This window comes from Podarcis cretensis, assembly GCF_951804945.1.
Source record: "Podarcis cretensis genome assembly, chromosome: 2".
NCBI lineage: Eukaryota > Metazoa > Chordata > Lepidosauria > Squamata > Lacertidae > Podarcis > Podarcis cretensis.
The window spans coordinates 34,575,532-34,595,785 of NC_137171.1; the positions used below are offsets into that span (position 1 = coordinate 34,575,532).

At 43.8% G+C, this 20,254-nt stretch overlaps 2 protein-coding genes and 1 long non-coding RNA gene across 3 annotated transcripts; 1 reads left to right on the forward strand and 2 right to left on the reverse strand.

Moving 5' to 3' along the window:
* Positions 1-3,534: 3,534 nt before the first annotated feature.
* Positions 3,535-8,430, reverse strand: LOC307210214. Its single transcript, XR_013835922.1, has 2 exons — positions 8,229-8,430; positions 3,535-7,394 (listed from the first exon to the last, which is right to left on the reverse strand). It is a non-coding gene; the product is annotated as an uncharacterized lncRNA (long non-coding RNA).
* Positions 8,431-8,461: 31 nt separating this feature from the next.
* ARMC7 (armadillo repeat containing 7) lies at positions 8,462-14,673 on the forward strand. The gene is made up of 4 exons (XM_079965776.1): positions 8,462-8,591; positions 10,416-10,510; positions 10,826-10,969; positions 13,310-14,673. Exons 2-4 carry the CDS (start codon positions 10,420-10,422, stop codon positions 13,645-13,647), a joined length of 573 nt encoding a protein of 190 aa, XP_079821902.1. The 5' UTR covers positions 8,462-8,591; positions 10,416-10,419; the 3' UTR covers positions 13,648-14,673.
* Positions 14,674-16,224: 1,551 nt separating this feature from the next.
* On the reverse strand, positions 16,225-19,903 carry NT5C (5', 3'-nucleotidase, cytosolic). The gene is made up of 5 exons (XM_079965772.1): positions 19,554-19,903; positions 17,950-18,050; positions 17,801-17,861; positions 16,666-16,780; positions 16,225-16,565 (listed from the first exon to the last, which is right to left on the reverse strand). The coding sequence occupies exons 1-5, from the start codon at positions 19,740-19,742 to the stop codon at positions 16,423-16,425; spliced, it is 609 nt and encodes a 202-aa protein (XP_079821898.1). The 5' UTR covers positions 19,743-19,903; the 3' UTR covers positions 16,225-16,422.
* Positions 19,904-20,254: the final 351 nt, after the last annotated feature.

The following is a 20,254-nucleotide window of genomic DNA, read 5'->3' on the forward strand; positions in this document are numbered from 1 at the left end:
GGGAAACAAGTGCCTCATTTTTCTGGTTCTCCCATCCTCTCTACTGTGACCTCCTACTCAGCTGTGCTGGGCTCATATGAAGGATCTAGGTCAGAGGATATGAACTCAAAGCTATCCAGAAATCTAAAGAGCACTTTAAACAAAACATACATGGTGTAAGCCATGGGGCCAAAGAGGGACATTGCCCTGTGGCAACATCTGTATTATTACTTGAAGCTTAATCATTTTTATCACCAGGTTTTCTTTATACATTCCAGTTTTTCAAGCTGGAAGGATTTCTTCACCCACTGGGTTATATGAATGACAATGGAACATGTAAAGAAGGGCAAGTAATGGTTATGCGGGACTTGTTTCCGAACATGTCCATTTGCCACACTTAAACAGAGCAAAGTCAACTAATTGTCTGATTCTCTCCTAGTCCAAAAGAAAAGTTATTCATTAGGGAGTTTTACTGCTGAACATGAAGGCTTTCATTCCTGTTGCATAATCTCAGAGCAGTTATCTCCCTTACAGCAGCCAGACTGCGGATGAGTAGAGTTGTATGTGCAACTAAGCAAAGTGAATCATTTCTGCATTTTGAGGGTTTTTTTTGGGGGGGGGGATAACAGATGCTCATATCTTGAAGCTGGAGAGCTCCAAAGTGCCTATATATTCTTGCCAATAGTGTACTGAAATCCTTTGCATTCTCCGTTGAAATATATGCTGCAGTAAAGAAAAGGTGATGCTAATTAAAAGAGGTGGCTATTCTGTCCACCTCCACAAGGAACAACAAATACGAATACAATGGCATTTTAAGTTTTATCTCCAGTGGGCATTCCTCATCATTGTAGGGTTCCAGTGTCTTACACAGCCAACTCAGAATGGGTGTATAAGCTATAATAAGGGTAATATGTTACATGTTGGCAAACTGACATCTGTGCAGGTGTATGTTGGTGTAAAGAAACATGAAAAATGGCAAGTACTACCCTTTGCTGCATGCCTAAAACAGCAGGTCAGATCAAGACCATCTCTGCTTTGGACTGAAGGTCTAATTTTTTTAAGAATATGCAGAGAAATATAATTAGGAAAATGGCACTCCAGTCTGGAATCTTCTTCTTAAAACAATAGCTTCATGTTACTTTGTGTTAAGACAAGCCTTGAAAATGACCCAGGATGCTTACTGTGTTGGCTGGGGAAACTGCAGCTAACTTTGCCAAATCTTCTGTGTTTGAGCCATTGGGCCTAGGCTTGTTAAAACAGCCGTGTTTGACCTGGAACACAACTGTGTTTTAATTCTGATATACTTGCTTGCTTTTCGTAGTTCCAGCTCCCCAGCTCACATTGTTCTTCTGATTCTGGTATTTCTTTCTAAACACTAACTTTAAGGTTTGTGGAGGATGTGAGCCAGATACAGCTTGGAATGGCAGGGATTTGTCGTCGATTAACTCCAGCACTTTCAAAACCAGAAAGCTTTAAGAATATGCATGAACAAGAAGTTGTACAGTTGTAGGGTTCCCACCTGACAAGTCTATATTAATCTATTCAAACGACAAGGAACAAACCAAGGAAATGTTCATGCAGGACAGAACTACAATGGTGCACTGAAAGAGGGAATCCAAGTGGGTATTCCCTGTCTCCAGCCAAGTAACATGGGGTGCAATTCATTTCTCCTGCACAAGCTTCAGTAACATGAGCTAGAGCTGTTCATACTCTTCTCCTTACAGAGGAGCTTCTCTTCAGACGGGCTTTGAATCCAGTCCACTCCCATGCTATCTGTAACGAGTGGGGGATCTGCGGACCTCCAGATGTTCTTGGACTACAGCCCCTACCATCCCTGACCACTGACCACGCTGGCAAGGCCAGATGGGAGTTGCAGTCCAGCAGCATCATGCGGAAGGCAGACATGCATAGAAGCCACTAGAGAAGTTTAAAAAGCAGACAGTATTCAATTTCCTCTGCCGATTTAGGATACCACTGATTCCAGGTAGCTAGATATAAAACACAACCTTAAAGGTTATATTGTGATTCTGGTCTTTTGTGGGGTGAAAGGATTTGCCAGGTCTGAGAAGCATATGACCAAAGTATAAATTCAGCTGACATGGACACAAACATAGTTCTGAATACTCCTGTTCTATAGAAAGCCAAACCTCTTTTGGATTTAGGGCATTATAGTACATGGCAGCCTATCGCACTATTTGCATTTAAATATTCCTGACCAAATATAGCAAGTAGAAAGTAGAAGAGAAGTATTTAAAAATAGAGTGTGCATATCCATACCATGTTCAGGACTGACATGGGACGTGCAAAAATGTGTTTTACAGGCAAATCTGGTACAAGTTTCAGCTGCTAGCTTAGGTGGTTTTTTAAAGGTGTGCCAGACAAATTCACGAAGGATACTGCTAAGAATGAAGTGGGGCTTCCTAGGACACTTCCAGACTGTTGCTGTTTTCAGATGGGATTCAACCACATACTTGCAGTTTCAGGTTGCACAATTATAGCTGACGGGGCAGTCTTGCACTACAGAACTGCTTCCTCCAAAGATGGGTCATTTCATGATAAGGAAAATGAAAAGCACTGGGAAATCCGAGCAAACAGATCAGAAGGTATGCTTATTAAGTTGCCAGGGTCATCTAATCTTCCTGCAAACAAGCTAGGATAAATGCTCAATAAATAGATTGTTTGGAAGTGTCCTTAGTCTACAGGTAGGATACATCCCAGTAGTGGAGAGTTACTGCCTTTATGTCCTTATTTTTAAATGTCTCAAAGTCATCTGGCTGGCTGATGTTGTAAAACTAGATGGACCTTTGCATAATCCTCTTGGTCTCTTCTTATGTTGCTTCCCTAAGTGTGTGTTTCGTTTAGCCCAATTTATCCCTTGTGGGTTAGCAGCTTTCATTAAGCATCTCTAGATAGACTGGGCTCCTTAAAAGCACTGTAAGGAAAACACACACACACAGAGAGAGAGACAGACAGACAGACAGACAGACAGACAGACAGACAGACAGACAGCATATTCTCAATCCTACTCCTCTCTACACTGGTGAAAACAGGTTCAGAAATAGAATATAGGCAGCTAGATCTCCAAAGTATCCAACATGGGGGGAGTTTCCTCAAATAAAAAAATATCATTAATTGGGTGCAAATTGCTCAGTATCATTTAATTCCACTCCACCCCCCGATGCTGCAGTGGTGTTTAAGTAACATACATTGAATGAAGCACTTTTTATTAAGACTTCAATCAGAGGAGGCAAATCTGTGGCCTTTCAGGTGCTGTTGGATGCAAAGTCCCACTTGTCCCAATGGCATAGTCAAAGATTAGGGAAGATGGGTGTTAATAGTTGTCCAACAATCTCTGGAGGACTACAGCTTCCCCATCCCAGTCCTAAAGAAACTGACAGTTGGACTAGAACATTGGCATCAATTTAGGCCACTGTTGTAAAGCGATTTCTTTGCAATTTCTTGATCTCAGGACTGCGGCCAGTTTGTTACAATATGCTCTTGAACAAGATTGCTGCATTACTGCTTGAATATATACGTGTAGTCTTCTTTTTTTAAAAAAATAATAATGTATTGATCCAAATGCACTTGGTAACTTTTGTAAAGCTGAAAACATTAAAGCAAATAGGCAGACTTAAGGACTTTGAACTGTAATGCACACCAACTTTTGTGCTTCCTTCAGGAATTGTGGAATGCTTTTTCTTCTTTCAGAATACACCATTTAAGAAGGGACCAAATATTAGCTTTTTCTATCCATGTCTGAATAAAGAAGCTAGGAAGTAAGACCTGTTTTGTTTAAGGCATTTTTTTGTTCATGAACTCTCAATAAAAATTTTAAACTTAGTATTTTAGATTCCCTGTAATTTCTCCATATCATTTTCCTCTGGATTAAGGGGAAACTGTAATAAGGTTTCACGTAGCAATTGATGTTGGTAGCCGTAATGTTGGTGAAGGAGGAACAAGGGTAGGACTGTTTCTGGTGCCTCTTGAACTAAATTCAATGTTGATTCTAGAGGAGCTCTATATGTTTCCTTCTTGTCAAGTACAGCTGTCATTTTGCTCCTTTGGCAACGGCTGCATGAGTTTCCTAGTTGGCAAGAGGAGTATTAACATTCCTGGCTGAATAACAAAACTGGTGGAAACACAGCAACTTATGTTAATAACTTGCGACTGTGGCCCTTTATGCACTTAACCTGGAAGTAAGAAACATTGAGTTCAATGGAATTTACTTCTGGGTAGGCATGCCTAGGATTGCACTGAAAGTAACATTAAAATACTGGTTGCGTTAAGGGTGGGGGGTATTGTGGTTTCAAATTCACTTACGACGCGCCCCTTCTACCTCACATTAAATTCTTTCACCCTGCATCAATACTACCTCCACATATCTTTAGCTCTCAACGTGACTGTTTTTCCCCCCTAAGTGACAAATTACAGTACAACAGCTATGCTTCTATAGATTTTTAAAACCAGTAATTTCTCTATTGCATGAGCACAAGTATAGTGCTGGACATCTGAGGTTTTAAATAAAATGTCTGGCAAAGGTAATAAGTCACAAAGATTTCTTTCCTTAGATTTATACCTGTTGCATTGTGAAAGGCAAGTTCTGCTTGGTCACTAAGCTCTGGAACAGAACTGGCTTCTTCAAGACTTTCTGGGTAGGAAGTCAGGGGAATTAAGTTTTAATTAAATCCAGAAGCCAGGGAACACAAACACAGCTAGTTTTATTATACAACATTGAAAGCTAGCTAATCTGGAGAAACCAGCCAATAAAAAGACACTCCCATTCTCCATGACCTTCTTTCATGCTTACTATTCCCCTCCCCACCCCCCAAAAAAGCATTATAGGCAGACTATTTTCTAGAGAAGACCTGTTTCTCAAATAGCATAGAACTGAGACAGGAAAATATCAATTGTTAAACTACCTAAGGATTATATCAGTGTAGATGATACTGTGCTAATGGATCATTGGGCTGCCTCTGTAAGGCAGCTGCCTGTGTTTCTAAATTAAAGTTCCATTCCTTCTTAAGAAATATTAAAAGTTTCACTGATGTTAAAATAAAAAGGAACCTTATGTGTCACCCCTGTGCAGAAAAGGTGGGGTTGCTCCAAAACACACCCATAGGAGAACTTTCTTCCTCATGTACAACTAGTTGCCCAAGAAACTGGAATTAACAAACACCTATTCCTCACCCAACTTGCTCTGAAAGCAGTACAAAAGACTACTCCCTCCTCCCGTCTCTTCTAAGAAGCTCTCCAAAATATGCCCATTTCCTGTTCCACCCCACCACGCTACCAATTAGTAGGTCACAAGTAGGAACCTACTCAACAGGAACCTACTCCTGGCTAAGTGCTTAGGCAGGCCTGTCTCAGCCTCGGGTCTCCAAGTGTTCTTGAACTGCAACTTCACTGCTGGATAGCTCAGTAGGTAGAGCACAAAACCCAGCCAGAGGGGCAGGGTAGAAATAATAAATTATTATATTATTATATCTTTTAATCTCAGGGTTATAGGTTTGAGTCCCACAATGGGCAAAAGATTCCTGCACTGCAAGAGGCTGGACTATAGGACACTGGAGGTACCTTCAGTTCTACAATTCCATCATCCCTGAACACTGGTCAGATATTTGGGGACTCAAGGTTAAGAAAGGCTGGCTTAGATTCTAGTGACCATAGCCTCTTGCTCAGGTGTGGGGAACCTTTGGCCCTTCAGATGTTGCTGAAGGGCCTCGGCCATGCTTGCTTGAGCTGATAAGGAGTTGTACTTCTGCAACACCTGCCCTCTCCTGCTCATTGCTTCTTTGTTCACGTTCCAGAAAAGAGATCGCTGTTTACCCTCTTCGCAACTGGACCACTGTTCCCTCTCTGGTTCACGTGACTTGATTCCTTACCTCATCCTTCACACTTTCCCTCAGGAAGGATCCCATTCCTGGGTCTTGTGGCTTAAGAAGTATCCCCCCAACCACATACTGTTTTTGCAGCTCCAAGATCAATTTCTCAAACTGATTCTGTGTCACTGTAAACCATCTCCCCTAAATATAAAATATATACATGCACTGCCTAGAGTGGAGGGGAAGATTGTGAACTTTATTTTAATACTTTTGATAATGGCAGAACATTTCATTATTATACAGATTCCCCGAAAAACTTATTATCATATCCCCCACTACCTCTTGAGTACTTCAAATCTTAAATTTTGTCAGCCTACAAGCAAACATGTGAGATTCTTAGGTAATTAAAAGGAACGTCAAGGGTGACACTCTTTGGACTGGGCTGACCGACTCAAATTCTCTTCCTTGTTCCACACAAGCAAATCAACCAAGGTAAGGGACTGTTGCTCCGTTAACTTGTACTGGGAAGACAGTGGCTGCAATCATTACAGGTGCTTGCAGGGAGACACAATTGTTCCTACAATTTATTGTCCAAGCTTTTGAAATGGAAATTTGAGGACAGCAGTTCTCAAATCCCACCCACCTTGCAGACCACTAAGAAATTACTGGCTGTCTCAGTGGACTGATTAGGTTGCAAATTTATACCCAGTTACCTAGAAGTAAGCTACCTTGAAGTCAGTAGAACCGAGTATAGCTATATGTAGAATTGACTCGAAACTTCACACTAAACAATTACAAAGAATTTGGGTAATATATTTACATCAGCACATCATTTTTGTTCACAATCACAAACACTTTTATGATCCAACTGCAGGAATTAATTCATGTTTCAAAATAAACAATGATTTCAGTGATTAAGCAGACACACGCCAGAAATAGACATTCATGTGTCGGAACAGTGGCTTAGGAGTTTCTGCATAGGAAGCAAGAATATTGCTCATCTCTGAAATATTGTCTGAAAGCAGGGATATATTTCGCAACTGGACTTAACTGTCAGGGGTCCTTTACCTTTACCTTTTTACATGATTACCAGCAAAACAAAAAACCAAAAACCACACAACTCATATATGAAATGTTTAGGGCAGCCAAGACTCACCAAAACATGGCAAATTTTTGGAGTCGTGGCAAGTCCACTTGTGCTAAATCATATGCTAAAAGTTGCATAAAAATTCAATGCAAGAACCAATACATAATCTTAGGTTCCCTCAGACTCAAATCCTTATTCTTATGGACGTTACATGCTCTCTCCCAAGAACTCTCAAGTTAATTAAGATATGACTTGCTCAAACCCCACTGAGTAGTCCAAGCCCAAACACGCCTGTAGGAACCAATGGCATGGGAGCATAGTCATCTAGTCCATTTAGTCAGGTCTCTGTCTTTCCTCAGCAGTAAAAGGCCAGCTATGGGGCTGTTTTCTTCTGCGCCAGCTCAGCCAGTTGCTGCTGGCGCCTCTGCAGCACCTCCTGGCGTTTCTTTTCATAGTACTCGTACTCCCGGGCACGGATCTCCTCTACCTCAGGGAAAAAACGATGTCTGCAGTAAACAGAGGCAAAAAGAGAGTTAAGCAAGCCATGCAGCCCAGCTCCCGACCTTTGCTTATCAGGCGTCCCTCAACAAAGCTCTATCCTGCCACCCACCGTGCATGTTAGTACAGTACACACAACCCATTCCTTTTCTGGTTGGGGAGGTTCTAAAACACAGGATGAGTCCTACCTAGCAAAGGACCACACACCGAAAAGTTATTGGAAAAGAGAGTAATAAAACTTCCTACGGCTATTAGACTGATTGAGAGTTCATAAAGAGCTATGAATCTGTGTGAGGTGGGAGCCTTGGGGGAAACTCCAGACAGTATTATGCACGTTTACCCAGCAGAAAGCCCCACAGAACAATGGGGCTTACTCCTCAGGAGGGCTGCAATGGGTTTGCAAGCCTGTTTCTGCAAAAACACAAAGCCTTGCAAAACTCGAGAGACCAAACAGATTGCATATGGCACAAACCTTCCGAACCAAAGGAAAACCCAACCCAGCAAAAGTTTGTATCGCAGCAGATCCGCTAGCTTTTAAAGGCGCCACAGCTACACTTTTGGGGGGGGGGGTCTCCTTTGTGAAGTCCACAAAAATGGGATCTTGCAAGAGGACTGCCCCGGACTTTTTCACGGTGCGACCCTCTGTGTGCTTATGATGCAAAAGTTCGGCGGGGATCACTCCCAAGAAAGTGAGCCGAGGGCCAAAGCCTTAAGCTGAAAGGTCAGGGAGCTGGAGAAGCTTCTTGGACTGTGCACTTTGTTTCCGACCTCAACACCAACCCCTGCCAGGCTCCTTGAGCTCCTCCTCCCTTTGGACTCCTGCCCAGGCCCTCTCACGGCACCTGTACACGAAGGCGGTCGCCAAGGCACAGAAGATGCCCCCAAACAACAAGGGCTTGGACAGACGTTTCTTCGCGGAGAAGCCCGCCATGGCTGGAAGGGGCTCGGCGGCGGAGCGGTAGAGCGGACCCTCCCACCTCTAAAGGGTACTTGTTCCCCGCTAGGGTGCTGCCCTTAGTGTAACTCTTCTGCCCGTTCTTCAACGCAACATCCGGTTTACTGCGCGTTCCTGGAGTTTTTTTTTTCCGTGCGTGCCGGCGTGTCTCGTCCGGAAGTTCCGTGCGAGGTTTTGCTGTGCCTCCAACCGGCTGGGCGATAAAGCGAGGCCGGTGCGGGCAAAGGAAGGAGCCATCCAAGGGCAGCAGGTAACGAAGTGGGCGGGGAAACGAACGGAAATACCCAGGGTTAGATTCCTATGGCAATATCCTATCCTAGACCTCGGTTTACCTGTAAGCCGCCTGGAGTCCCTATCAGGGGGAAAGACGGAGTACAGTATAAGAAAATACAGTGGTACCTCGGGTTACAGACGCTTCAGGTTACAGACTCCACTAACCCAGAAATAGTACCTCGGGTTAAGAACTTTGCTTCAGGATGAGAACAGAAATTGCAGTGCGGCGGCAGCGGGAGGCGCCATTAGCTAAAGTGGTACCTCAGGTTAAGAACAGTTTCAGGTTAAAGACAGACCTCCAGAACGAATTAAGTACTTAACCCGAGGTACCACTGTATAGACGACTACTACCACCACTACTAGTAGCAACAATAATATGTTAACCTAGGTCTTTTTCAGCCATGTTCTGGTCAGGGCAGCCTTCCAGGGATCAGAAAGTCTTCCAGAATAAATATGGGAAACCTGATCCATCATATGACATGTTTTCCCACGGTGGGGAGGACACCCCAAAGGAGAGGGGAGTGGCAGTTGTTTCATGGGACCATTAGATCATACACACGGGTGACGCTGTGGTCTAAGCCACTGAGCCGCTTAGACTTGCCAATCAGAAGGTTGGTGGTTTGAATCCCTGCAACAGGATGAGCTCCCATTGCTCTGTCCCAGCTTCTGTCAACCTAGCAGTTCAAAAGCACACCAGTGCAAGTAGATGAATAGGTACCGCTGTGGCAGAAAGGTAAACTACATTTCTGGCTTCCATCACTGTGTCCCATTGTGCCAGAAGTGGTTTAGTCATGCTGGCTATGACATGGGAAGCTGTATGTGGACAAACACCAACTCCCTTGGCCTGAAAGTGAGATGAGCACTGCAACCCCATAGTCACTTTGGACTGGACTTAACCATCCAGGGGTTCTTTACCTTTTACCTTAGATCATACACGGGTAAATACTGGAGAAGTGGTGTTTTAAGGACACATCTACACAAGTCGCAAAGTGTTGCCCTGGTGGAGTGGTAGGTTATAGTCACACAGGCTCATTTATTTTACTGGGAGCTTTTCCATAGTTATGTGGAGGAACTGGAGAGTAGGAATACTAGTTGGTGGGGCATCGATTGAATTTTTGTACGCCCTGTGTCTTCTAGTTCCCTGTTTAGTTAATATTTAAAAGAGGAAGTAGTGGGTGTTCTTTTAAAGGACATCGGAGAAATTGGCAATATTTTTTGCTGTAATTCTGAGTACACAAAGGTGAGGAGTCTAGTCATAATTAGAAAATGTTTTCTGTCAAATCGCTTCCTGCCTCACTGAGAACCTAAGAGTTGTCCTGAACAAGCACATATAAACCATATCTGTGTTTTAAAACACTAAGGGACATGAACAGAGAGTTTGTTGTATGGCAGCATAGGAAGCTTGGAGGGCGAATGTTATAGGCAAAGATCTAACTTGGAAAGTTTAGCTTCATGGTTCGTTTTCAGGTCAAAAGTAGATTTGATTCTATAGACATGTGGAAGTACTTTTTTGAGGCAGTGGGATTTTCCACATTTGGGGATGGAAAATGCTTTTTCCTGAATGAAAAGCAAAATGCGTTTAGGAAGCCTGCCCCATTCGAAGAATAAAGCTGTAGTTTATTCACTGCTCGTATAAAATTATTAGCTTGAAATTATACGTAGTCTAAAGAGGCTAAACATTAAAGACAAGGAAATTGGGATTGAAAATGGAGAAGAAATCTTTCACAGAACCTTTCAGTACTCCTGTAATAGTACGTCCTTCAGAATATTATTTCAAATGAAACTCTGCCTTTTCTTCTAGCACCATGTCCCAAAACCACAAGGACCTACTAGGTCTGGGTCGCCTTGAATACCTACAGGCCCTAGTCACTGAATTCCAGGTGACTGAGAGCTCCGGTGAGTATAATTTATTGGCCACTAGCTGCTTTTGTTCTATGTGTATAAATGCCTTGCCCATCTTAGTTGCTTCTTTCCTCCTCTCAAGAGTTGTTGCTTTGGTAACACAGTTTTTATTCATTTTCCTCTTTAAACTGTTTAACATGGTTGCATTGTATATATTTTTGTTTGCATTAGAGCATATGACATGCAATATTACATAAAAATCAAACAACCACAAAAACTCAAATAAACGTTTCTGAATATATTAACAAAGTTGTGTAAAAATTTATATACCAAAAATATTACCTCAAGAGTTGTTTTATATTATTTCAGAAGCCAAGGAGCAGGTGTTGGCCAATCTAGCTAATTTTGCTTATGATCCTAAGAACTATGAATATCTCCGGCAGCTGAAAGTATTGGACCTGTTCCTAGATATGCTCAGTGAGGACAATGAAACCCTTGTGGAATTTGCACTTGGTAAGGCTTGGGTTTAAGCTTGATGCTTACTATGAATTAAAGCAATTTTTAAGAGCTTCTCTCAGCCTCCACACTTGAAATTATACTCCCACATCACTTTAGGGATAGTCAAGTTAGTCAGTCTTGGTATATGGCAGTGGTTTTTTTACCTTTACCTTTATGGCAGTGGTTACGATTGTAAGCTGGGAAGGCCTCATGGTTCAGCCATTAAATCTCTAACTGTTTAATCCTGTATACATCTGCTCAGACCTATGTCCCACTGTTCAGTGGGGCTTCCTTCTGGGTAAGCAAGCATTGGATTGCAGCCTGTGGCCTTAAGTAAACGTCTCTCTTTCTCTCTCATCAGCCTCAAACCCCCATTTAATGTTGACCTCTCTTACAATGTGTATAAAAGCAGGATTACTAAGAAAATGTGTGTGAAACATTTTAGTGTTCAATACACTATATAAATACTGAATATCATCATTATTAAAATCTGCATCCTTTGTGGGGGCAAGATAAATCTTCACAATTAGAAGAAATTTAGTCAGAGCAGCCAGCTAACATTGTAAACTTAGGAAAAGAGCAGTTACTGTGCCATTCCAGTTGTTTTTGGACCCCAACTCCCCCAGCCAGCACGCTCAATGGTCAGGGAACATGGGCGTTGCTGTCCAGCAAAATCTGGAGGGACATAGGTTCTCCATACCCATACAACAGTATCACTTGTGAAGAAAACACAATGGGTTAAATATATCGGCCCACACAGTGTGGAAATAATTGTTTACTTTTATTATCATCATGCCAATTACTCAGCATCCAAAATCTTTCAGCAAATGATTCAGTTTTATTTCTCGAAGCCATGAGCAGAACAGTTGGCCCCCATAAATCCCAGGACCTGTTAACGTGTAGGATATCCCACTTCTTGTAAAAGGCTGCTTAGTCTGACATGCGGAGTTGAAGGATCAGGTGAGACACTGCTGAGGCCAATAAGAGCAGGAAGCAGACAAGTTTTGAAAACAAAGGAGCATTCTCTTATGCAGAGGCTGCAGCACTTACAGGAGCGCACAGTGCCTTCTAGTGTTGTGTATGAAGAATTAGTATGAATGCTTTGGTTGGAAAAAAAACAGGAAGGCTTTTTCAGAATGAAAACAAGGTAGATAATTGCAATCAGAGGGAGTTGTTATGCGGAGAAAGAAAGAAAACAAAAAAGTTTTTAAGTTGAACAAGAACCCAGTGGTGTTCTTTTATTGCAGATAGCTTAGTGTGTAACCCTGCTGGGTTCTTGTTCCACTTGTTTTCTTTTTTTCCCCTCTCATAAAAAAACTGTGTGTTAAGCTAATAAGGAACCTGTGGCAGAGTGTGAAAATAGTTAAACATACACTAGTATTGCCACCAGTCAACTTTGCAAGACATAAATTACATTGTTCCTAGCCCATAATGCCCTATGCCTCTTGCTAGTTCTTCCCTTCAGCATCTTGTCCTTTGCCAACAGATTCCAAATTCTTCTTAATCTCATTAAGTGGCAGATCCCCCCTTTCCCCCCAATGTGTGCAATGTTTACAATTAATTCTGATGACAGAATCTGAATATATAATAGAAGTTTTAACCTGTGTCTGCCTGGCTACAACTCCCACTGAAATCTCCCCTCCCTCTAGTAACCACTTGCCTTCGTTGTGGATGTTGGGGAAAGAGGAAGGGAAAGTCAGGACAGTGCAGAGGCAAGCACGCAAGCTACATAGGGAAAGACTTAGATCATGGTTTCCCAAACTTGGGTCTCCAGCTGTTTTTTGGACTACAGTTCCCATCATCCCTGACCACTGGTCGTGCTAGCTAGGGATGATAGGAATTGTAGTCCAAAAATAGCTGGAGACCCAAATTTGGGGAACCCTGACTTAATAATAAAATTAATTTATCCTGCCCATCTGATTGGGTTTCCCCAGCCACTCTTGGTGGCTTACAACATATATAAAAACATATCAAACATTAAAAAACAAAATATGCTGACAAGCAACAAACAAACCACTAAATCAATAGAAACCAATAACAACAATAATAAACAGTTTACAGTTATACCCAAATTAAAATTACCGCCAACTTCAACTAAACATTTAACCAACACCAACCCAACAAAAAACTGAGGAACCAAAATTAGAGCAGTTTAAAACATTTTAGCCAGTTGCCCCAGCCCAAGAGTTGTTCCAGCAATGTCCCTCTGGCCTCCCAGAAGCCTCTTTTAGCTGTTCAGGGTGAGTCTGGGTGACTTCGATGAACCTGGTTGCCTCAATACCTATGGCAGTGGTAAATGTGAAGTAGATGAGAAGGCTGGTCCTGTCTTTACTATCTCATTCTCTCATACTTTAGGTGGCCTTTGTAACCTTTGCCTGGACAAAATCAACAAAGACTATATCTTGGAGGCAGATGGTGTCGCAGCCGTTGTCGGTGCCCTCTCCAGCTCCAATGAAGAGACTGTGATGTCCGCAGTCACTACTTTAATGTACTTGACCACCCCCCAGTCTCGCCAACAGATCACAGCTCTTCCCGTGGTGGAATGCATGCTGCGCTTCTCCCTCTCGGCCAACCAGAGGCTACAAAACCTGGCCACCATCTTCCTTGAAGATTACTGCACCCCTCATCAGGTAGAGGCAGCCAAAGCCCTGACCGAACACACCGCCCTAGGGATCCCCCTGCCAAAGGACTGATGCGGCACGGAGGGCAGCCGGAAAGCTTTTCATGAAAGAAGCAGCAGCCCTTGTGTTGGAAATAGCCAGCCCTCGCATGAGGAAAATCGTCTCCAGAATCTCACTTTAAAGAGACTCTTCAGGAACTGTTAAGCACCACGAGGCACGCATCTGATGCTGTCATTTTTAGGGGCTACTGAAATATTTTGGCACCTAGTCACATTACACCAGGCTTTGGTGGGAGGCTACATTACACCGAGGTGTTCTGCTGCCTAGCTCTCCTGGGTAAGCCAGCCTTCCATCTGCTGAGTGGGCTCACTGGCAGAAGACAGCAGGAAGTCCAAAAACAGGGCACTGCAAGGGCAAGGAGGGGCTAAGTTGAGCCAGCCCAGGATCTGCTGGATCCTAAGCTGGTCTTAGTACCAAGATGCAGTGCATTCAAGGTGAATCTGGGCCCAGTTCCTACACTGACCTGGAGATGGTGCAGCAATCTGGCCCAGTTCAAGCCTGACTGTTCTGCCCCACCGCCACTGCTTTGCAGCCAAAGTGAGCTGCGATGCTACTGATGCAGTAGGGGCTCTACTGCTTGGCCAAGCTCTGCCAGCAGGGCTGGGAGTTTAGATTGCCCCTTAAGCTTGTTTTTCATTCTACTGGAATGAAAGTCAGTCATTCTATTGGAATGAACGTGGGGTTCCTTGCCAATAGAAGTTCAGCAGGAATCAGATGTGCCATGATTATGCTTAGTTGTCTTGTTACATTTTGTTATAAATCTAACAAAATCCCAATGCATTTTTACTTTCTTCCTCTTTTTTATTTTTTACACTTCCTTTCTTTTTTAAGGAAGCTTGGCAGAGTTCCATTAGTGCTTTCTTTCAATTGACTTTGCAAACTCTGCATTGTTCATACATGCTTTTGGAGTGTGAAATTTTTTAACCAACCAGATTTGATTGATGGCTTTACTGTTGTGGTGGTATTTTGTACCGCCTTGTTATATTTTCTGTGAAAGCGTGGTTTATAAATATTTGAATAAAGAACAGATAGATAAAACATTGTTATCTGGAGATTTAAATCATGCTACAGGACCCTAATAGCTATTATAGTGGATATACCTTGGAGCAGGAGAATACAGGTGGGAATCCTGTTGCCCTCCAAATATAGTTGGGACTCCAATTCCCATCAGACAGTGCGGCCAGGAATGATGGGCGTGGGAACATTTGGAAAGTCATGGGTTGCACATCCCTGCTTTAGCTGGGCTTTTTTTTCTTTAAACAGCAGAATGAACAGAAGACAGGTGAGCAATAGCGAATGGCTCAGTTGGTTAGAGTGTGGTGCTGATAATGCCAAGTTTGCAGGTTTGATCCCTGTATGGGACAGCTGCATATTTCTTACATTGCAAGGAGCTGAACTAGATCAGAGCTTTCCAAACTGTGTGCTGTGACATGTTAGTGTGTCAGCTGCAGTGTGTAGGTGTTGTTGGGATCGTCCTACTCTCATGTAGAACCCTGGTAGAGACACATGCCCAACTGACATGTTCTCTCCCTCTTGGTCGGTCGGGAGCTTCAAAAGCTTTCTCTAGCCTGAACATCACAGCAACTGATACCAAGAAGCATCAGCACACTTAGGGATCCTGCAGAGTATTTGCAGTTTGCGTAACAGACTCAGCATGTTGGCTAATCTACTTTATTTACATATAATACACTCGGAGCATTCTGACTTAGCTCCTTCCTCTTTCTCATCAGACAGCAAAGAGAGAAGGAACAAAGGACAATAGTCCCACTTTCCAGAACACAGTAATAACAAAACATCCTGTCTCCGTCACTTCCCACTATGTGGAATGAAAACATACACCGTCATGTGATAGACAACAATCTCGTGACTGCAAACACGGAGCAAAAATCCTAACAGGTGTGTCTGTTAGGATATTTCCGTTCCACCTTAAAAAGGGAGCAGGTTGTTGTGTCACAGCCTGCGTACTTCCGGCTCACAGGAAGTTTCTGTTTTGTATATAGCTGTTGTCTCTCTCTGTGCCTCGACACGCAGGCAGGCAGTCATGTTTTTTCCTTTGTTCTGACCAATGCTGAATAAAGTTGTAAATAATGCTCTCCTGAGTGCATCTTTCGTTGTGCGAACTCTGCGAAAGGGCGTGCACCAGTCCTTGGAATGTGGACAGCTGTTTCTGAGGCTTGTGTCACTAATTGACTGATACTGTTCTACGGGAGATTGATGGATCGTCCGGAATCGACGTGGAGGCATGATGGCTTTTGTCTCCCTGGCAGTATGCTAACAGTGTCATGCGAATGCTTCTCCCAGGACTGGAAAGAGTTTAGTTTAACCTCTGGTTTGCTAATAAAACTAAAGTACTGTGTCACAAAATGATGCATGTTTAAAAAGTGTGTCGTCAACATGAAAAGTTTGGAAAGCTCTGGACTAGATGATTCTCAGGGTCCCTTCTAACTCTACAATTCCATGATTCTATTATTGTACCCTAAAATCTTAGTGCTTTGAGGTCTCCCTGTTCCTTTTCTGGCGCTGCGTATACCAGCTACTGATCGTTTGCACATTTATTTATCTAGATGCATGACAAAGACTCCACACAGAGATTTAACATCTTTCTAACTCACATTGTTGATGTTTAATTAGGACAAAACACTATTCTCTTGCAAATATAAAATATAATTCCATCTGATCCGGCTCACTGGGTGGGTGTCTTGCTTCATTCCAGTGGGGTTTAATGACCACCTGGTGTTTTGGGTCACTTTCACTGCCTGTTGAAGTACACGCCCCTTTCTTCAGCCATCACTTGGAGCGCTTGCTTTCCAGTATTGCCCTCCAGTCATCAGTCCAAGACTCGAGTCTTCTTCGTGGGGGCTGCAGCTTTAGATGCTTGTTATGACAGCAAGAGAACAAGATGTGCTCCCAGCTCGGATTAGGCTCAACTCCTGAGAAGAATGAGAATGGAAAATTGCAAGAGCGACCATTTCATCACTGGAGCAATGGTAAAGCGTTTGGATCTGAAAACCGCACTGCACATTCTCGTACCTTTAACGGCATCCTTGTCATCAAAGAGCAGATCAGCAGACACAATTGTTTTATCTCCGGTCAGAATTATCCGCTCCACAAATTTGGGACCCAAGTGCTTTTGAACCCAGCTGTACTATCAGGTGAAGAAATATCAGTATCAGAAGAATTTTAATTACAGCCTTTTTACCAAAAAAAGCAAAGAAGCCAAAACACTCGACTATATCCGACTGGTTATTTAGACAGGAGAGTCAGAGGAGACGTGAAATTATAAAGCTGGTATGAAATGTTTTCTACAAACTTTGACAGACATTTTCTCATTTTGCAAATTGCTTAGGCTGCAATCCTGAACACACATACTCAGGAATGAATGCAGTGGGGTGTACTTCTTAGTAAACATGCAGAAGATGTATTTTTTAATCGGGCTTGTAGAGCAGAAGCTGGTGGCTTCCTGAAGCATCTGAATACCCATAGCTTAGGGGGTAGAAATTCTTGTTAACATAGGTATTCCAGTCATTGTACATTTTGGTCATCCAGCAAAATGCAGAGATTCTCATGGGGTTTTTTTCCCACAGAAAAGGGGGAAACATTTAAATAAATTGGGCCAAAGGGCAAGAAAAATGCAAGATGTTTTCTGTTACCTACAAGATTCACAACACAATCTTGTGCACGTTTACTCAGACATAAGCCCCACTGTGTCTTCTTCCTAGAGTTTAAGAACAGACTTCCAGAATGGATTAAGTTCGTAATCCAAGGTACCACTGTATTATAAAAACTATATGCTTGTGTTTCGTGGGGGTACATATCCTACTTTTGTAACCAGCAAATACATTTGTTCCTTTTCCAGTGCAAGGTGCAATAGACTGTTCAACTGAATTGTGCCTGCAAGTTACCATTCAAAAGCCTCTGAAATACTGCCATAGATGAGGGATCTACATCAGAGCAGGTAACCCAGTGGTGTGGAAGGGACATGAATAGAGCCTCGCCTTGACAATGAAGCACATAAGCCACTAGTATTGAAGATGAGGAACATAGAAGCAAACAAGGAAAAAGCAAAAATAAGGAATCTGATGGGAGGCTCTGCATAACACAAGGTTGGAGTCAGGGTAAGCAAGCAGAACAGAGAGAGAGTAGGGGACAGCAAACAATTGCCAACCTTCTCTTGAACGCAGTATTCATATTTCCGGATAGGGCTTGTGCAAATAAACACTTCTGTGCTGAAAAGACATGAGCATTATTAATCACTATATGAAAAAAACCATGAGGGCTAATTGCAAACCATTCTGTGTTCCAAATGGGCCTTACTTGGGCATTTGAATCATCTCCTGCATTGCTTCAATAGCTCCTGGAATGGGATCCAAGCCCAGAAAGAAGCCTGGTGACTCGTACACACTGGCTACCTTCACCTGAAACCAGATGCATGGAATTACACTTCTAGTGTAAACAGAGCTCACCTAGTTGCTTAATATTCAATCTACTATGAAGAAAATAGGAGAAGGCTCTCTTCTTCCCCCCGAGAAGGGCTCAAGAACTGCTTTAATTTTCAAAACCGCATCCCATGTACTTGGTCAAGGACTGCCTTCTGGAGCAAGGCACTGGGGCTGCCGTAGAAACCCTGGCTGAGCAGCAGAGGGGTTAAACTGAGCTGCAGGACCACCACTGCTTCCACAGCCATTGCACGCATGCCAGCTGGGATGGGGTGGGCTGGCAAATCAAGCCACAGCAGGGGGGGTCCTGTCGGCAGTACATGCCCCCCCCCCCACTTTTAGCAGGTAGAAGGGAGAGTTCTGGGACACCTCTGCCCAATCCAACTCGCCAACTCTGCACAAAGGGGGTTTGGATTGCAGCCTAAGACTGCTTTATTCCTGCAGGCTTTTTATTAGATAACGTTTCTGTCATGGTGAAGACTTGTTCCTAGGTATATTTCGCATTTCAACATTTTTTCATGGTTGGGGGAGTGATTGTTTATATAAACCTATTATTTAAAATGATATTTCTTGTACTGAGAAACTTGGCTGAAAAGTGACTGGTTTCAGATAACTTTTTTGGGAAAGCCTCTCACTTTCCAAGCCTATTTAGCAGTGGAAACAGAGTGTGCTGATCCTGTAAAGAAAAATATATAATTGTTAATGCAAGTTGCACTGAGCCCTTTAAAAATAAAAAAAAAACACCCTACAAACTACAAAACGGCATTTCAAAATTACTCTGGATGCTACCAAAGGATTGTGTCTCCGTTTTCCTTCATCTGTTCTTTTTGGGCTATATTTGCTGCTGTAATTGGTGACACCATGATTCTTCACCATCCAGAGACTCTCCACAATTGGGTTTTAAAGCAAGATTGTAGCCTTAATGTTTCAACTTGAAGAGAAGAATCATTCCCATTGAACCGCATGTATGGTTTTTCCAGTGGAATGAAATATGCCTAGCACAAAACTTTTAAAAGACACATGAGACTTGCAGAGGAGAGATGGGGTGTGGTGGAGGAATAGAGGGCAGCTCTGAAATTTTAGCTATCAACTTCTAGCGTTGAAGATAGTTTGATGCTCTGCGTCACTACCGGTAAATGCCACCGACGGAGCGGGCAGGGGAGCGCGCGTTCCTCTTTGCGGCAAGGCTGCTGACTCGAGCTTTTAAGGGGTAAAAGTCCACTAGATCCAGCTTTTCCTCCTTGCTGCCAGCTGAAAGTTGACTTTTTGCCCATGTCGTAACTGTTTTAAAGGCAGAAGGGAACCGCAATGCCCCTGCCGGTTTTTCTAAAGTTTCCTGCTGCGTTGGATCTCGGGCAAGCCTTAGCACTCGAGCTCTCCCAAAAGGAGCCGGGCCTCTTCTCCCTCTTCCCCCTGTCATCTTCCGGGAGCCGTCCAGCGGCGCCCCTGCCCCGCCTGCCCGCTCGCTCGCTGGATGCTCACCCCCAGATCCTCCCGCAGGGAGCGGTATTGCTCCAGCGCCAAGAAGCCCCTTCGCTGCTCCAGTTCCACGCGAGGCTCTCCGGGGAAGGCGGCGGAGAAGCCTCGCAGCAGCGCGCCTTCGAAGTCCGCCAGGACCCCGTCCATGTCCACCAGGACGCGCAGCGGGCGGGACGCGGAGCCGCCGTCCATTCTTCCCTGGCGGCGCACGTCGGCCGCTGCAGAGCCCGGCTACGCCACAGGAGGCGCTGGGGAGTCAGAGAGCCGGAGCCGGAGCCTGGGGGGAACTACGGCCCCCGGCGACTGACGAGAGAGGCGTAATGGATACTCAAAGGGCGAGATCTAACCCGCTCAGTGGCGCATGAGCAGAGGGCGCACGTGGGAAGCGCGGCGCTTTGTGGGAAGAAGTGGGGGAGAGATTTCACCCCATTCTCCGGCTTGGAAGGGCGAGGGGGAGGTGGCTTTCCCCCTTGGTGCTCAAAACAGGAGTCCCCATTTTGCGTTAACTTTTTGCTGTTATTTAATCAGCGTCTTGTGTTTATCAGTCTGTGGGTCCCCAGATGTTGTTGGGCTACAACTCCCATCTTCCCTGACCACTGGTCATGCTGGCTAGGAATGAGGGGGGAGGGGTTGTAGTCCAGCAATATCCAGGGACCCACAGGTCTAAACGAAGAGATCTGAACTTGAAGCCATGTTTTCAGCTA